General features: G+C 36.3%; 1 protein-coding gene across 1 annotated transcript in view; it reads left to right on the top strand.

Annotated features, from left to right (window-relative positions):
• Positions 1-20,299, top strand: part of LOC140543797 (cGMP-dependent protein kinase 1-like) — a 112,771-nt gene that overhangs the window by 53,558 nt on the left and 38,914 nt on the right. The window contains exons 4-5 of the mRNA XM_072667044.1: positions 6,321-6,426; positions 9,342-9,405. Of these exons, the coding sequence (XP_072523145.1) occupies positions 6,321-6,426; positions 9,342-9,405 (170 nt within the window). The remainder of the gene's footprint in view (positions 1-6,320; positions 6,427-9,341; positions 9,406-20,299) is intronic.

Here is a 20,299-nt window from a genome sequence, read left to right as displayed (position 1 = left end):
TTGAGAATTTCCCCACTGCGGGACTAATAAAGAACTATCTTATTATTTTTCTGCTTTTCACACATTACTGTCAAAGCCATTCATTTAATGCTAATTATATGCTTTTGAGTTCATACTTTTTCTGTTTTCCTTTTTGAGCATTTGACACACCGTTGACACACTGACACACATCTTTATTTAGCAGCTTGTTAGTTCATATGATTCTTGTCATGACCTTCAAATGACTTTGGTTAATTTTGTCTGTCACTTTCACATCCATGTGGTAGTTTCTGCAGCATCTCATTATTCAGAGATGAGGTATAAGCTGACAGAGATAAATTTCCCTGCCAGATTAATCTTATCTTCTGAAACTATCAGAACAATCTCCAGACTGAGTGTGAACATAGGCTTTTAGGCCTTGTCTTTTTTGCAGCCTTATGTCATTTGAAATATAACCCTGCAATGTTGAGTCTCAATCAGTCTTCTCATCGACACTTAAGTATTTGACTAAAGTGAAGGCTGTTATTAACTTATGTTACCATGAAAGGGGGCTTTTCTCCTAAACCTGTAAAAAAAATGGAATAGTAATGCCCTTTAACACCTCCTCAAACATAAGGTGGGATGATGACTAATTTCAATGCAGTTTCTCAATAGAATTGAAGAAAAGCAATTTCTGTGTGCTCTAGTCAAAGTCGGCTTTATTGTCAAAACTGTAAGATGTACAGGACACACCCAGGATTGAAATTGCGTTACTGTCAGGCCCATGGGACAAAAATAACCATCAAACATTTAAATAAACATTAAATAACACATAGTAATTGTATTTTATGAATTTGTAGGAATGTAAGAGTAGAAGTGTTTCCATAAATAAATAGAGGTCCCTGATATTGACATCAGAAGTAATGTGTCATATGCAGCAATGTACTAACAAAGTGTATGAATAAACGTATATGGATAGAGGTCCCTGAAATTACATAAAAACATAAAGTAACATATGCAGCAGATTACAAATCTGGGTATGGTAAGTGCAGATATAAACAGTGGTGCAAATTGGAGTAAAGTAATTCTTGTAAAGGAATTGGTTGATGAATAAAAAGTTGATCAATAAAAGTAAGTGTTCAGTCAGCCAAAACATGTCTAGTCTTCAAAGTTTGCATTGGAGCTCTTGAATTTAAGGTAGCAAAAAATAATGGAAACTTGAGGGGCAAATGAGTAAATGGTTTTTTTTCTATCAGAATTATTTGTTTAGTCTTTTGAACTCCTTTTGAGACCTTTTCTCTCCAACTCGAGCATTGCATTGTTTTAGTGTGCTAACTATGACCTACCAATTTTCAGACTAGGCAGAGAGGGCTAAGTGTTCTGAACTCTGATTAGACTGAACACTGAAAGGCTATAATTACCTTGTGTTGAATTCTTACATATATGTAACACATTAAGAATTGCAAATTGAAAGGACTGCATTCCTTTTAAGTAGTAAAACCAGTAACCATGGTAACAGTATTGGTTAACAGTACGTATAACACAGTTGACAGTAAGGACAACACACTGCCATAACAATAATGACATATATCTTTATGGGGCTCAGGTAGGTGTGTAGGTAGTAGGTAGGTAGTGTGTTGGTGTGCAAGTGTGTGCTTGTGTACGTGTGGTCTCCAAGGAAATATCAGCATTAATTTAAAATAAGCACTCTGAATCATTTTATGATGTCTCATTTTATGATTTATATTCAAAAACACATTGCTAAGGCTTTACTAAGTTTGACTTCTTTATATATGATTATGCGCACACACACGCATAAAAACACATAGATAGATTGCATATAATCTGGATGAACATTAACAATGAATGTGGGTTTTTGCCTCAGGGTAAAAGAAATTCCGTTACAGATCACTTGTTAACATAATTGTAACATAATCCAATTGATTACTGTATTCAAGTAATGTAATCAGATGACTTATTGTTTTAAAACTATATATTCAAATTCAGTTCATTTAAACTTGACATTATACTAATACAGGGTTGTACAATAGAAATATAGGACATGATACAGTAGTGCAAGACAAGACAAGACAAGAGACAAGACAATAAGTACAAAGACAATAAATACAAAAATATACAAATATGTGCATGAAGGCTGATGGAAGAGTTAAACAGGGGGTTTAGGAGTGTATTTTGAGGTGGACGAGTGTATGGGAACAAGTGTGCAAGTGCAGGAATAAGTATAGCAGCTAGTGTTTAGGTAGAGAGAACAGTGGACGGCTTATGTTCCGAGAGAAGTTTTAATTGAAGTGCCAAGTGCAAATAGTCCCTGAGCTAGTGGAGCTCAGTGTGGGTATGATAAGTGAACTGGAAGGATCAGAGTGATTAGTTGCAGACTGTGTGTGTGTGTATATTCGGGTTGAGGTTGGTGTTGCTGGAGAGGCCAGTTTAACAGCTTGCAGGAAGAAACTGTTCTTGTATCTGGTGGTTTTGGCTCTGATGCTCCTGTACCTCTTACCAGATGGCAGAGGTTAAAGAGAACAGAAAAGATGTTGACGGCATTCCTCCAACATCTTTTGTTGTAGAGGGCCTTTATGGATGGGAGGGCAGCTGCAGTGATGTACTGTGCAGTTTTCACCACTATCTGGTGGGTCTTGTGTTCAGCAGCAGTCACACTACCGTACTAGACTGTGATGCAGCTAGTCTGAATGCTCTCCACAGTGGACCTGTAGTAGTTGCAAAGGAGCTGTTGTGGCAGGTTGACTTTTCTGAGCTGTCGGAGAAAGAGAAGGTGTTGCTGGACCTTCCTGATAATGTGTGATGTGTTGTGTGACTATATTTAAGATCCTCAAATATGTGGACACTAAGGAACTTGAAATTGCCCCCTCTCTCCACCGCCATCTTCTCGATGCTCTGGCTGTGTACACATTGCTCCCCCTCTTAAAGTCAACAATCCGCTCCTTGGATTTGCTGATGTTAGGGGAGAGATTGTTGTCAGCGCACCACTCTGAAAGGAGCTTCACTTTCTACCTGTTTTAGAGCGTAAAAACAAAAAAATAAGATCTTTATGTAAATAACGTTTTTTAACACTTTACCAAAATGTTCTTCACACTCGCATTTTCTTTACAAAAGTAATTATTTATGGAACCAAAAGTGGTTCTTCTATGGCATTGCTCAAAGAAAACTTTGTTGCACCTTTATGTTTTAGGACTGCATTATATATACCATTGCTGCTGGAACAAAACCATATCTAAAGTGAAGTTTAAAATGAATACTAAATACAAAACTTAATAATGAAAAATCTGGCTGAAAAAAAAACTTAGACTAGCATGAATTCTATGTTTGTCAAAAATGGTCTTAGCTAGTCTTAGCTAGTGCTGATCTATTTGCATTATTTAAAAAGTTTTTGTCTCATTAGTAAGGATATATAAGATTTAGCTTACATGTTATTGGAATATAATTTTCGATAAAAGTCGATATACTATCTCATTTATTTTAATGGGCTCTTCTCGTTTGACAAACACAATGGATAATATTAAGTATTTTGGTATTGGGAAAAAAATTCAAAGTCAAAGACGTAATTATCGTGACAGACCTACACTGTGTTGCCAAAAGTATTTACTTGCCTGCCTTTGCACGCATATGAACTTGAGTGACATCCCATTCTTAGTCCATAGTTTAAGACCCTTTGCAGCTATTACAGCTTAAACTTTTCTGCTTTCTTTAGGAGTGTTTATATGGGAAGTTTTGACCATTCCCACTTCCAGAAGCGCATTTGTGAGGTCAGACACTGATGTTCGCTCATTCATGTCTTTATGGACCTTGCTTTGTGCACTGGTGTGTGGTCATGTTGTTCTCCAAACTGTTCCTGCAATGTTAGGGGCATGAAATCTCTTGGTATGCTGAGAGTTCCTTTCACTGGAACTAAGGAGCAGAACCCAACTCCTAAAAAACAAACCCACACCATAATCCCCCTCCATCAAACTTTACACTTGGAACAATGCAGCCAGACAAGTACCATTCTCCTAGCAAACGCCAAACCCAGACTTGTGCTCTTGAGTCCAGTGGCGGCGTGCTTTGCACCACTGCTTTTGACGGTTTGCATTGCTCTTGGTGATGTAAGACTTGGATGCAGCTGCTTGGGCATTAACACCCATTCAATTTTCTCTTCGAAAAGTTGGCGACCTCTGTGCACAATGCGCCTCAGCATCCGCTGATCCTGCTCTGTCATTTTACGTGGCTTACCACTTTGTGTCTGAGTTGCTGTCGCTCCCAATCACTCCACTTTGTCATAATACCACTGACAGTTGACTGTGGAATATTTAGTAGTGAGGAAATTCTATGACTGGACTTGTTGCACAGGTGGCATCCCATGACGGTACCACACTGGAATTCACTGAGCTCTTAAGAGAGGCCCAATCTTTCACAAATGTTTGTAGAAGTAGTTTGCATGCCTAGGAGCTTGTACACTTGTGACTTCAATTATTTGGATGGGTGAGTAAATACATTTGGTAATAAAGTATATCTAGTGCATGGTTTCTGTGATGTTTTTTCCCCTTTATATTCAAATGTTTCTTTATATTGGATGTGGAGTCTTTTAAAGCTGAGAGAATGCTTACTGCTGGAAGGCATCATTTATGTTGAACAGTGATATTCTTTTCTTTTTTTCTTTTAAAAATAAAGTTCTTTTGAAATTTCATTAGTGAAAGCATTTTAACTGCACATCATGCTGGGATGGCAGCCGCAAGCTTAAGATTCTCCACAGCTAGCTTCATTTGAGTTAAAAGAGAAAAGTTAGAATGAACAGTGGGATTTAACACGCATACTCACTAAATTATGGAAAAAACATAAGAGTAGTCATCCTCTTTAGGCTGTAATGTAAGCCCGTGCACATGCAAAGAAAGAGAAAGAGCAGTAAACCAGGGCGCAGCCGTGGCTTACAGGTTCATGCAATTGTGGTCACAGAGCTGTTAGGATATCAGAAGTGTTCAAGATGGACGTGGTTTTCTAAAATCAATTAGGTAAATAATTCACCCATTAATGTCTTGGGATAATGCTCTCATTTTTCTTTCACACCAAGCAAATTGGTCAAAATTCCTAGGCCTCCACTAACACACTAGACGCCAAATTGAATTATGCTATATCTAAGTAAATTAGAGCAGCCATTAAAGCAGGTAATTACAGTTAATGCTGGATTAAGTGGGAAGGAAAATACTTTGGATGAAGAAGTATTCACCTCTGACCTCGGCCTTACTCCTTTTTTTGTGGAATTTAAGTCACAGACCTACTTAGTTATGGCTCAAAAAATCATAAAGGAAATTTATTTTTCTTTATTTTTTATATTTATTTTTAAATATTTAGGAATATTTTGATCTTAATAAAATAAGTGGCTCTTGATAAATGCATTTTTGGAGACAGGTATGGCCACTGTACACACATACACATATCAGAACACTGATTAAAAATCTAATCTTTAAATCTTTAAAAAGATTTGAAATTATATATATATATTTGATTGGTTAAAGTTTGGACTAATATTACTGGAAAAACAAGAAAGGTCTGAAGATTAAGTTGACTTCACAGGATTCTGTAGATGCTTATGTCAAGAATGTAGCTTCACTAATCTTGCCCAAAAAAACATGTATCATCTGTATATTGTCTGTATATTATAAGTTGTCGTATACATGTATCACTATGCTGCTTTCAGTTACTGTTTTTACAATAATTGAAATATTCTTTTGATTTATAAGCCTTTTAGCACAACGGTATGTTTAGTTGTTATTTAAAATTCCCGAATCATGTTTGTGAATGTGGTTAATGTAGTTTATAACATTTAAACATGACATTATTGGTGGAAATCCCACCAACACTGAAACCTAATAAATAGAACATATAATCAAAATAACATGTTATAAAATATTTGACTCTAACCTAGACTAGAACAATACATTTATATATTTATATTTAGATATATTCCACAGAAAAGATTTGGTTTGGTAATTTTTATCAATAATGTTTAAATTGTTCTGACCAGAGGAGGATGGGTCCCCCAAGTTCCTCCTAAGGTTTCTTCCTCCAGCTCTGAGGGAGTTTTTCCTTGCCACTGTCGCCGTTGACTTGCTCACTGGGGGTCTTTGATCTTTCATGTCTTACGTTATTTCTTTTTTGTCTCTGTCTTTTACTAATTACTAATTATGTAAAGCTGCTTTGTGACGACAACAGTTGTTCACTTAACTAGTTGCAATATCACAACAGACTATATTTGCATTGATTGTTGTGTTGAAAACATTTTGTCAATATTAACAAGAGCAATTTGTTCTCTTCTGTTCATCTGATTATTCCTGTTTTCATCTGTTCCTCAGCTCTTACTAATGTAAAATTATGGGCCATCGACCGGCAGTGTTTCCAGACCATCATGATGAGGACAGGACTCATCAAGCATGCCGAGTATATGGAGTTTCTAAAGAGGTGGGCTTCTGCACTCATTCAACATTTTTTCCCCCATATCTGTCAATACCAGATAGCTGTCAACACACACCAATACAAATTAAAAAAGCTTTATAACTATGTTATAAAAACTGGGTAAGAAGTCCTATGGATTGTGACATTTGCTGAAATGTAGGTTTAATATTAGTGTTCTAAAAGGATTCCTTAGCATGGTGTACCTAAACACCTGTCATTGGCCAATGTCTCTTACATAAGTAGTGCATTGGTTTGACTTATGTTGAATTTCAAACTGCATTTAGTGGAAGTGTGTTTTTGATTATTGGAGTTGGTTTGAGCACATTCGTTCTGCTCATCTGAGCCTAATTCGTTCTCTTGCTCTCTGAGGGTGAACAAATATTGATTTTGACCCCTAGTTATTTATGAATAATGTAGAGCATGGCTTAGTTTTCAGCCATATCCAAAAAAAAAGAAATAACTGTCTGTCAAAAAAGGAATTAAAACCTTTGTTTGTAATTAATAGAACTAATAGAAAGGTTTCTTGTGAGAAAACAGTTAGGATGCTATATGCCCTAATTAATCGTTTCTGACATGGACTGGAATTCCACTCCTCCATGTAGAATTATTTTAGCTGTTTGAGGTTTTTGAAAGCACAGTCTGTTTTAGATCACCCCCATTGCCTAAACAGGATTAAGATAAGTTAAGATAAGTTTTTTTTTCTTTTGAGCCATTCCTTTGTGAATTTATTGGAATGTTTTGGGTCGTTGCTCAAATAAAGTTTATGGTTTGTGCCAAACATGTTACTGTGCCCAAATAATTAAACTGTTCACTGGCAAAGTTTAGTCTTTGCCAGTGAACAGTGAATTTCAGTGAATGGTCAAATATTCTAAAAAAGAGTTTTATCATGGGGTGTCCTCCTTTTTTTAGTGTGTGAATTAATAAGATTGTAAAAACATTTTAAGAACTGCTGGGAACTAATCACAGACAAATGATTAAAGTGGTGTATTTGAATGATTTTGCAAGGAAGGATGTTTGCATGATTAATGAACATTATTGCAAAAGGTTTTTTTAAGGCAACAGTTCGATGTGGAATCATAACTATATTTGAATTTTTAAATTTTCTTTGTGTGGTCTTTTGTAGCTGGTTATTTATTACAAATAATTTTACAAAAACCACTGTTTTAGTATTATATTGTGCTATATAAAACACGTAGGGCATGCTCATATTACCAGGCTTAATTTTTTATTATTTTTATTTTTTTTTATTATTTTAACCAGATTTGTGTCACTGTCACATGTTGTCTTAAAGCAGATACGTATCCAGTTTGCGGGCATGCAACATTTTGGATTTCATGTGTCTTTTTGCCTGTATGCATGAGCTTAATTATGTTGTTGATGGAGGCGACTTGCATAAACGTATCAGTGTGTGCATGCATGCCATTTCACGAACAGATTCATTCACAGTACAATCGGATAAAGGTCATTTACATTTATGAATGTGAAATGTCAAGATAGCAATATCCAATCGGAGCAAAAATCGGAACTGCTTAATGATGCTTGTAATTTGAACATACTCTTTGAGTGTAACCAACTATATAATCAGGTAATTAACAGGCTTTTCTGTAGCAGGAAATAAATGTATTAAGTTGATCGTGTCCGTTTATAACTAAATAATAAGACAAATCATTGCTGTCTAATGAAAAACATGTATTTCCAAAATTGTGACAATGTGCTTAACTTCGAATGTAAATTATTTTGAATTTATTCCAAGTAATTTAGAGCATTTCAATGTGTTCATTCATCCAACTTTTTACTTACACACTGTATAGAGCACCTACAGTATTCAAACGATGGAGAAAACAACATGTTTTTCGTTGGACAGCAGCGATATACTCCTCTAGTAATCCCCTATGATGTCAGATACTACAAAAGATGCTGCTGCAATTATCTCTTAATGGTAACCCAAGAGGCTCTTGAGTGACGGGCTAGTTGTAGGGTGCACACGTTGTTTTGCATCCAATCTATTCATGCCCACTCCTCATAAATAAACCATGTATTGAAGTTTATTGAACATATGACCTGTATGTGTTGGAAGATTTCCTGAAAATGTAAAATTTCATCAGCACACATTGCTTAGATTCTCTTCCTATAATCAGCATGAATTTCTTTAATGCACTAAAATAAGGATGCAAGCATCAAAACTGTTAAAACATTTTCCTAATTAGAGCATCTAAGCCAACACATAAGTATACATATAATCTGGGAAAATATATTCATATAAATTATATTCGTGCTTAAAATATACAAACCAGCTTTTATTTATATTGTATGCAGACACCCCTTCTATTTAGTGAAATCAGCTACTTTAGGATGCACCCTTTTCTGTCACAGGCAACCATTCCCCACTGCAAGTAGGATAAGCATCCCTAGTGTAAAACTGTGACTGAAGTCATAAGAAGCTCCCCCCCCTCATTGTGGCTGTTTTGTATACACATGTATAGACCACATGTCTAGGTTGATAGATTTTTATACTGAATATACATGTAAAACTACCAAATATTTTGCAAAAAAGTCAAACTTTAACCTGCGGCATTCTTTCTGTGTTTCTCATTTACATCTGACTGCTATCAAGTGTGGTGGAGAGACAATAGATTGATTGTCTTTATTCCTATTATATTTTCATGCATTCACTGCGACACCAACCTACAATTAAAAGACACCTTATATTTGACAAACAAAAAGTATTTATTAAACAGATATTTTGTTTCTGTGCGACTTGGATACAAAGCCATCTGTTTGACATGGACTCCTGGGTCAGTGTGCCTTTAATGCTGCATAGCTTAATGCAGAAGTACTCTTCCAAGAGCAACATGTTCTGTTGGCTCAGCTCAACAGACTTCAAACAACCCAAACCTGCTCTTTTCTCTTTTTTTCTCCAGTGTTCCAACATTCCAAGGCCTTCCAGAAGAAATACTCAGCAAACTGGCAGATGTACTGGAAGAGGTAGGCTTTATCAAGCTTTCCATATTCAATAGAAAGCAGAGGCAAACTGCTGCTAATTTTCTACTAAAGTTATTTTCACGTTTCATCACATGGTTATTTATGTAAAGTTTTAAAGCTGACCCTTATTGGCAGTATCTGTAGTGTACAGTTGATTTTAACAGTCAATAAATCTCATTAACAGTGGAAGCCAGTAAACAGTTGGGTTGTAGCACCTCTTCTGAGTTTTGTAATTGTCTGTATTACAGATGCAGTTGATAAAGTTGCCAAAATGCAATGTAGAATGGTCTACAGCCCACACTGTTCTATTCTGCACATTTTTGGTGCTTGAGGGGTGCATTCGTCTCTGAAAAGGCTTTAAAAGATGTGCAGTGCAATTCGTTTCCAGTCCATTAGAAACCGACTGTGAGTAATTGAAGCAATTTCCCTGCCGTTCCCTGTGACAAGCCACGTCATTCCATATGCAACCGCTAGGTTTCCAACTTTGAGAGAAGTAAGATGCTGATTGCCCTCATTTGATCTTTTTATATTTTTTCATTTTCTGTGAATTTAGATGAAGTTGAGGTAGCAAAATGTGTTTTTGTAGGGGTGGCTCAGATGCACCCTATTGAGGTAGAGTCATGCTGTCAAAGCCTAGACCGGCAGTGTCACTGGAGCTTGAAGAGTTAGGAGATGATGATCCTGAAAGCTTCAATCATCATGTTTCAGGAACAGATTCTATTTCCGGCTGTTGTGCTTGACATAAACACACAGTAAAGTGGTTTGTGACAGGGTTGTGGGCTTTCTATGTTCCAAAAATGCTTGTAAAATATACTAAAGTGATGGTGAGTGAGAAAGGATATGCAAAGAGATGGTGCTAGTTTTCACTGGGAAAGATGTAAGTTTTAATTAAATGAGGTGGCATTGCACAAACATCAAGTGAACACTACAGATAACTGCATATTAGTAAAACAGCATTTAAGAAACATGGTGCATGCTGTTTTTGAGCTTGCAGTTGCCAATGACAACAGATTAATCTTAATTATAATCAGTTGATTTCTTTTGACAAAACTGTAAAGGTTTACATATTAACAGCAAAATGTCAGCAGAATAGTCAGCAGTGCAGTGAGGTATTTATACTCCTTATGAAAGTAAATGTGATCTATTGTATTTCTCAAAAATAATAACACAATACAGTAATTATTTATGGTTTATATCCAGTCCAAAGTGCACAAACACACACTGTTTTTTTTTACATCAGAAAAGTAAAAGCTTCATGCCAATTGCACACTATAATATTCTGTTGCAGACAAGATTGCTGACAACCCCCCAGCTCAGTGACAAATCACTGCATGAATGGCTCAGTGACATGATTTGAGACATGAGTCTGCACGCTGTTACAGATGCCCAGATATTTTCAAACATGTTTGAAATTCTTGATGATGAATCACGTAGAGCTAACCAGCAGAAGCAATAAGGTGCAGCAGACAACAGACAAACCCCTTGCGGATTGTGGTGCGAGCAGCCAAAACAATAACAAACATTGCATATGGGTTAAAGAGGGTTTTTGGAGAAAATATGAGTGAATATAATGTGGTAGGGTTTGGGGCCTTTGTGTGAATATTCATAGCATTATTCTCCTCTGTGCTGGTCACTCGCTATATATGGAACAAGGAAATAGAGGGATATTGCCCTTATTTGATTTTTTATATTCACTGCTTTCTTGTTCTGCTAAAATATTACAGAAATAACAATTGCTGCAGATTCCTTATCTCCAGTGTAGCATGTGATGGACACTTCTCATGATTATTTGCGTGAGACAGTGGGATTTTGTGATCAGCTGCAGATCTCTCTGGTTGAAAGATTATGTGGTGTGTGAGCCTCATCTGTAATCATTTGTGCAGTGTGCACATTGCTCAGTGCACATAACAACATGTCACAGGCGATTGCAGTACACTGTTTCTTGAATAGTGTCCATTTGGTATCAAGAGCTCTCAAAATGATCACCAATTGAGTTTTCCTTTATTCATTAAACTGTTGCTAAACAAATTGTTACAAACAAACAACTGCCAAGGACAGTGAGTGATACTTGCAATGTTGCAAGCAGAGAGTGACCAAAAAAGGATCTCTTCAGAACACACTGCTAAGAGCCAGGGGACTCATTTACATGAGAAGTCTCCCCAAAACAGAAGTAAAGATTCCTTACAAGTCCACTTTAGAGAAAAAGGTTTATTAATAATGGAAATCCACCTATGAGAATGAATCACGTTCCTCTTTTCAACATTGTCTTTGCAAATTTCTTTCAGGAATTAGCCGCTTGTTTGTTTTTAGTAATTGTGTTGTGTGAAATGGAAATTTGAGTGATAGCCCTGGGGGATTATTATTAATTATGATGTTATCACTTGGATTAACTGGCCTGCATTGTTTTTATTTAAGAGAGGAATTCATGGTTGCAAGAAGGCCTTTTGAAACATTGTTCCTATTGTACCAGCATGTCTTTGCTTTCAGAATGTCTTATCTTGTGCACATTTCTCTATGGGCATCTTCCATAACACTTCACAGTTCTTTTAAATCACAGTTCTTTTGTGTTTGCCTGATAAAGTATGAAGTATCAGCAGCTGATGTATTGTTCATCAATAAATGGAAAAATTGTATTATGATTGGTCTGATATAGGCAGCTGGTAATAATTAGCATGCTGCTTTTAGCTCACACAAGCACTGGCATATGTGTAATGACTATACTGGACAAAGCTATGTAGATAACACCATCGCAGTTCAGTTATTTATGCTGTTGTGATTCGCTGAACCTGACACTTCATGTACTAATGCATATAAAAAAATAGGACATTGTGGCTGTGGCATTTTTTTACTGTCACATTTTATATTCAAGTGACATATTTCAGGCCTTTTTTGTTTACATTTGTGAATGTATCAGTAAGTCATAGCTCATGAAAATCCGAAATCCAGTATTAGAATATTAGAATGAGATCAAACAGAAAACAATGTGCACAGATATGTCCAACTGTAAATATTTATTTGTACACTCAGGGTCCAGGTTGCTTTCAGAGTGGCCTTTAGCTCAGAACTCAGCATCTCCATTAAGCCTGTCAGCATAAAGTGCTCTAAAATATCCTAGTAGAAGGCAATGTTGGCTTTGAACTTGATGCACTGATACCAGCCTCAGTCCAAGTTCTTGAATTGGCTTTACTTGACAATCCTTTTAAGGCTGCGGTCATCCCTGTTGCTCTTGCACCATTGTCTACCATATTTTCCCCTTCCAGACACCTTTCCATAATACGCTTTGAGACAGCACTCTGTGAACAGCCAGCCTTTTCAGCAGTGACCTTCTGCAGCTTATGCCTCTGCCTTGTGGTCTTCCGGACAACTGTTGTCAGCAATCTTCCCCATGATTTGTGGTTGCATATGCTGAACTAGACCAAGATATACACAGTATTTATACTTTTTTGTTTTAATAGTAATTTACTTGAACCTAAAATGAAATGTTCTAATAATGTAAGGTACTGGATTTCAGATTCATAAGCTATAAGCCATACTGGTCAAAAGGAAAACGGCTTTACTTTATGTGTAATTAATATAAAATATGACAGTTTACCTTTTTTTAAATTAAATTATATGATACATTAATGATGATATTTACAATATCCATTTTAGCTGCACTAGTATGCATTGTTGTTTAGAACCTGTGTATAGAACTATGTTTTTAAATGCAGTGAGATTTTATTGTTGGTATTGATAGGTCTTGACTAATATTCATCATTATGGGCACAAAAGTTCTGTATTTGGTGAATTCCTGTTTCTTTTATCCTGTGTTTCTGCTATGGACCGTTTTTCTTTCATTAACTCTGGAGCAGGAACAGCACTGTCAGTAGGATATCACATGGCAGTTTATTAAATGGTGCTTAATGATGTAACAGAACTTAGAAAAGAACAAGAATAACTAATGAGCTTTCATTTTGAAAAAATATCATTTCATTTATGAAAAATAATGAGCTTTCATTTTAGACCTAGAAAGGTATTACTGAGTCCAGGGGCTGTGCCCTGTCCTGGCACAAGAAATTGAACAGACACTGAATAAGTTCTAGCCAACATTATTTATTATTTTTTCCACACAGTGTGTGCTCAAGATCTTGTTGAATCAACATCTCTCCACTAAACTTGATAAATGAACCCTAAAACAATAATCTGTTCAAAGGAGCTTAAGCCACTGAAAAAGATAGTGGCCTAAAAAATAATTGAGGTATTTTGTGATTAATGCCAGTACTGTCTTCTATAAATGTGGAGACTTCTGAGTTAGTCACACTCTCTTTCAAAAGGCTGGTTGGGTGGTAATAAGGTATACCACAGTATTTAGAAATTTTGTCTCTCCATGGCAATTCAAAACTGCGACATGTATGAACAAATATCTGCTTTGTGTGTATCTTGTACATCCTAAAAACACCACCATGTAGGGATAAAGGTACATTCCATGGATCAGCCACAACCAGAACATGTTCATTACCGGCTGTTAAATTACTCCTAAGAATATAAACTCAAATTTGTGGTGTCAGAATCGAGGATGATTCTCTAAACGTGTGTAATTTGAGCCTCAGTTAGCTAGGACATGGTCTGTACTTTGGTGTCTAGCCTGCTAACAGAGGCTTTGACTTATCAAAGCCTAGCTGGCCAGCTACAAGTCGAACATAATCTGTTGCAGTACGACATTGTCATTCCAGCACCAGTTGCTTGACTTCGATCTTTGCAGCAGTAAGCATTTAGCTTAGTTTTTAGACAGATGGTTTACAGTGTAAAATTGTGCATGATGCATACTTAGTTTGTGACATTTTGAGCAAACTGTAGTCTGCATTTGATTGTTTTGGGGTTTTGGTATAATAATATAGGATGATATTGCATGGAAGCCACAAAAACAGAACAATAAATTTGTGCTGCTTACGATACTCACCATCCCTTGTAATATAGTCTATAATATACATATATATATTGCATAACCCTATGGGCAGAAATATTGAGTCACCTACACTTTACATCTTAAGGAGCTTTTATGGTATTCTACATTGTTTGGCATTAATATGGGGGTCCCATTCATCCATTAAAGCATTTGTGAGGTCAGACACTGATGTTGGACGAGAGGGCCTGGCTTACAATCTCCATTGTAGTTTTTTCCAACAGTGTTTGATGGGGTTGAGGTCAGGGCTCTGCTAGAACAAAAAAAAGGGCCTTCCCCAAACTGATTTCCATGAAATTAGAAGCATACAGTTGTCCAAAATGTCTTGATTATGGCATTGACCAACCCCTGAAAAACAACCCAATATAATTATCCCTCCCCCACCAAACATTAGCAGGTTTAACAGGTGGTACAGTGCAGTTATGCTTGTAACCATGGCATTGAGCGCCTGGCGCACAATAGTTGTGCTAATGTTTAATTTCCTGCAGTTACTAAGTTAGCAGAACTTTAGCAACTTTTAGGCACTATGCATCTCAGCACTTGCCGACCACGCTCTGTAACGTTTCATGATCTGCCACCTGTGACTGAGTTGCTGTGGTTCCTAAACACTTCCACTTCCTAATAATAGCACTCACAGTTGAATATAAAATATCTAGAATTTTTATTTTCATCTAGCTAGATGCTTGATTTTATACACCTATGGCAATGGAACCGAATAAATGCCAGTGATTAAGAGGCGTGTCCCGATAGTTTTGTCAATATCATGTAGCTTTATTTACATGATTGTAATGTTTATATTATATATTGTGTATATTACCAATAGTAACAGCAATAAAAAATTACAATAACAGAAAAAATAAAATAGTGACAACAAAAATAAAGTTATAAAATAAAAAATAAAGCAAAAATAGTTATAGAAAATATATTTATTAATACAATTAAGATTTTGGAAAATGTGCAAAACAAAAATTCTTTAATATTTGTGTATAAGTTTTGTATATATAATAGGACTTCTTTAATGTCAGACTACTATCACTGGGCTAGTAGTGCTTTGTACCTATGACAATCAAATCGATAAATGTATGCTCTCTTTTTAGGGCCAAATAGCATTTTAGTTTACTCGAGTTTATTTACTTCTTCCAGTGTTCCAGAAATCTGTTCTTATTTTGTATGAGCTGATTGGCCTTTAGACTGGGTTGGAGATCAGTGCTGCTGTGTGTGATCATGCACACTGCCTCTGTCTCCCTCTTCATCCCTCTCTATACAATCAAATCGGTAATTAAATACCTAGCCAATAATATTATGATTTTGCTTAAACTGGCAAAAAATGTGCTATTACGAGTGTGTCAATAACAAGTTATTTTAAATGAAAAATAAAAGATCAATTGGCTTTTACAATAAAGCAAAAGAAACTTTAATCAGGCGCAGAGTAACAAATGCTGCTTTACTCAGTTTGAAAAGTGTAGAATTAACTAAAACATCAACTAATCAAAAATACCTTATGCTGACTTAAATTGTTACATAATAGTATTTATTATTCAAACTTGCATTCATTAAGCATCAAAAATATTGTACATCATATCCCCTGTTGCTTGGGCTTGAACGTGTGGATGAGATCAAATTCCTAAAATAGACAACTTGTATAATTAGCTAATAACAAACATAGATCCTAAAATATTCTGCTTAATTAAGTCCTAATGGATTTTTTTTTATTTGGACAAGAAATTGTTCATTTAATTACTTTATTTCACTGTTTAAAGAATGCTAGGAATTTGGAGATACATTAGAATTGCGTCTGGTTCAGGTGCAACTGTCAGGCTCTGTCAAAAAGCAACAGGCAGACATTAAGTGTTAGATCCTCCTGAAATGGCAGAATGTGGCCACTTTCAGCAGCCCAGTCAAATGCTTGACATTTCATTTGCACCACATCACCCTGATCAAATTTCACATTTTCTCTGCTTCTTTGAATGGACGTTTTAAATCAGTCTCTGCCCCAGCCGTATGCTTTCAAAGTATCACTCTAAAGAACCTCTATAAGCAAATTATGTACTGTGAGTCAATGAATCATTCTTCAGAATCAGTGGTCACGTTACAAAAATAATGTCACTGATTGACGAATCCTAATTTTGTATTCAGTAATAAACCTGGCTGTAAAATGCAATGTGCAGCACTTGAAATATAATTGCCACATTCACTTTAGAGTGATCAGGATTGCAGGCCAAAGGTAAAGCAAGGCATGGTGTGTTTTTGTTCAAATACAAATATAATCCACACCATTCTCTGCCAGTTTGACATGATCCACAGCATGTGTGAATCTAAACCTAAACCCTTAAAGTATGTGTTCCCATTTCCAGTCATCATTTAACTTCATGATTCTGCTACAGTTGGAGCATTTCTGTGAGGATTTGAATGCATGCAGCTACAACTTAAAGTCCTACTGCATCCTACTTTTTTTTTGCAATAAATCAGTAGTATTGTATTGTTTCTTTGCTCTATGTTTGCGTATTTGTTTGAAGAATTTTAGCATATTGCTAATGTATGTAGTTATGTAGTCTTGCGTAGTGTTATGTTGCTCTATGTTCCACCAAGGTCCTGGAGAAATTTCCTGAATTTGCAGGAAGGTCCTGAATTTGCCGACTATGAATGGCATAAAGTCACCCAACAGCAATGTGAAAGACCAGTGGACAGCCTACAAGGCATGAAAGCTGTGCTAAAGCTAATTCACATTTGAAAAACGCTTTTGATTACTGGGGAAAAAAATGTGTCAGTATCAGGTAAGACTAATTGCTGGAAAGACAGTTTAGGGGAGAATAATAGATGAAAAATTTGTTTTGTCATTAAAATTTAAGGGGATGGGCAGAGATACACAACATACTACAGCCATCCAGCAGAATCACTAGACTTATGATGGCTGCACTTTTGAGAGACATTGTGTGTAATTTTAATAAGACGGCAATCACTAAAACCCATGGGGAGAAGGAAATTACACCAAATTACATTGTCACTTTTAATAAATGGTGCAAAATGCATATTGTTTAATAGAGCTTTGCTTTGTTTTGACAGCATAAACCAGCACACTAGAGAGAACTGGAGTGAGCAGTACTTCCCATGTCAGTCTGAATTTGTACATTTCATGTCAATTTACTTGGAAATTGCCCCCTGTCAAGATAACTTGGACATGGTTGTCAGAGTGACCAATGAAATGCTTTGTTTTTTCGATGTCTCTATCTTCTGTTTGATGCAGTACATCTAGTTTATTTTTATTTAGAACATGTCGATGGGATTTTGTGTAACTTTTGATTTGACATAGATTTTTTTCATCTACTGAATTTTTAATGGCTTTTGCCCAAACAGTGTTGTCTTCAGTCTCTCAGCGCATAAAAATACCAGCATAGCAATGAAACAGAAAAGGCTGTTCAGTGACTTTTTGATCTTTGTGTCTGAGCCTGTATTTCCAGTATTTTGGTTAGTACTGCCTGACATAAATGTGTACCTTCTAAAAAATAAAGCTGTGAGTTGCAGCATGGATGTGGAGATGTGGGGTGTTGGGGTTGGCTAGTATAAACACACACGTTCATGTCCTTGTGCATTAACAACACTCTGTCAGATAAATCAGGCTCTGAAAGAATGATGAAGTGCATTTCACTGCAAAGTAAAGTTTAGTCTTTATCTCCAACATATGGGTTTGAGTGCAATAGTGGGCGGGCATTCCCACAGTGTTTCTGGCCTGCTCTGAGCAGAGCAAGTCCAAAGGTCAGTGTTTTCCATCTGATGTGTGAGGCACAATTGTGCCGAGTGAGGAGGGGAGGGGAGACGGAGATGTATTTGAGAATAGAGAGGCAGGGAATAATCGGGAGTGGCTTCATCAAGGAAGCTTGCTGACCCCTCTGGAGGTTTTTTCTCACACTACTAGAACCTATTTTAAACATTTTATCTATATATGTATGTCCCCTGAAATCTAAAGACATTTTTTTAACATTCAGGAACAATGTGTAACAAATTGTTGAGTTCAGACAGAAATCCTCAGGGACATCTGAAAAAATAAACTTAACGTCTGGATGCTATAAAAAGCTGCACTGATCCATTGCTCTCTGACCAAGATCTTTACCAAGAGAGAGCGAGGCCAGTTATGCTGTCTGGATCAGACCTCTGATAATTTGACCAACGCTTAGATAGTTGCGTCACTCTGAAACCGTTGCGACAGACTGTCTGCAGTAATATATCTCTGTGTCGCGTCAACATAAAACAGGCTAAACCACCATAGACTTATTGGGTGGTCATGTAAACATGTACTTGGTTGTAATATCATGTGAACTATGTATGTGTGTCCGTAGACTATTTGAACTGGAGAGCGAGTGGTTTGTTTCTCAAGTTTAACTTTAGTGAACTTTGCTTTCAAACCTTGTCAAAATTGGAAGGAATTTTATTTTCCATCATGCAGCCTTCCAAGCATCCATAAAGGGCATAGTTTTCGATTTGGTGCAAAGAGAGGCCCTTTGACCCTAGATTGGTGAGGCAGCTACTAAGAATAAGCGTGATACCTGTTCAAATGGCCTGGCTGCTCTTCCACCAGCAGACTCACTACTTGGAGTCCGCCCTTTGCTGACCTCAGCAGATGTGCCTTGGCCACATTGAATAATGGAGGAGATGGAAGATGAAGCAAGCAGCTGACACACGTACCTGGGCTTTAGAGAGAGAAATTACACAGAGACATGCAGCCTTCCAATTACTGCCTCATAAGAGCGGATTAAAAATGCGAAGTGCATTATATATCCTATTGGGGGACATTTATTTATTTGATCAAATTAAATCATGGCAGTAATGGTGCCATCTTTATTCTTATTTTAAACTTGTGATGTGGCCAAAAATCCAATTACATCATTTTCCTTTTATCCCATGTGTAATCAATCGAGCAATAAATGTTTGCTTTCCAGTACTTAAAAATATCCATCTTTTAATGGGCTAATCTTCTGTATAATTTAAACAAAATGCTTCCATTACTGAATTGCAACCTTTATTACCTCATTGCTAAGTATATCCTGATCCATATAGTGGTACACACTCTGAACTGATATATTTTGGTATTTGGCGCCTATTTATGTGAAATAATCATTTTGTAGTGTTGTGAATGTGCTACAATTAGGTTAAAGCCAATAAAAATGTGTGGTGGTGCTCTCGCTGGTAAAACAGAGCATTTCCACAAGAGTAAAGATGTGGTGCAAGTGTATTTATGGGTATAATACAATACAATGCAATACAATATATTTGTCGTTAAACAAATACAGTGAAACTGGGTTGGTTTGGCGCCGTGGTCAATAATTAAGTGGATAAATAAATGGAAAAAAGCATATTAAACACAGTTAAAGTACTGGAGCCATGTGTTTTTTTCATCTTTCACTATAAAACACTCTGCAGACTTTACCTTCTGAGAGCGTTTCTCACTCCTGTTGTGAGTGATTTGTGCTATTCGTGCATAAAGGATAGCAGAGAGTGCTGTTCTAGAAAGGTCAAAACAAAAATTGGAACTTATTCTACCACTGGCCAGAGTGTAGTTTTTTTTTTTTTTTACAAAGTTATTAGTTCAAATGTGGTTTTAATAACATGGTAATTATATAATCATGCCAGGGCTGTCTGTAATTTTATGTTTTAACAGTGACATTTTAACAGAAAATGCTTAAAAAAACACTGAAGATCACTTTATATACAGGTGAATCTGAAATGAAGTAATGCTGGATTTGCCTTCGGGTGATCCGTTTTTAGGCTTACCCAGAAGAGGTCTTAATCTTTATCTGTAACATTTTATTTTACTTATTTTTCATTTCAGTTCTTCATAGAACAAGTTTTTTTGTATAACAGTATTTAATCCCCAAACCACAGCATACATTTTGTTTTTGTTACATTCAGGACGTATTCAGATTACTAGTACAGCTGTAATACTGTGAAAGTAACACACCG

Source organism: Salminus brasiliensis, chromosome 22 (assembly GCF_030463535.1).
Source record: "Salminus brasiliensis chromosome 22, fSalBra1.hap2, whole genome shotgun sequence".
NCBI lineage: Eukaryota > Metazoa > Chordata > Actinopteri > Characiformes > Bryconidae > Salminus > Salminus brasiliensis.
The sequence above is the reverse complement of the archived record's forward strand: the minus strand, read 5'-3'. Positions and strand labels throughout refer to the sequence as shown.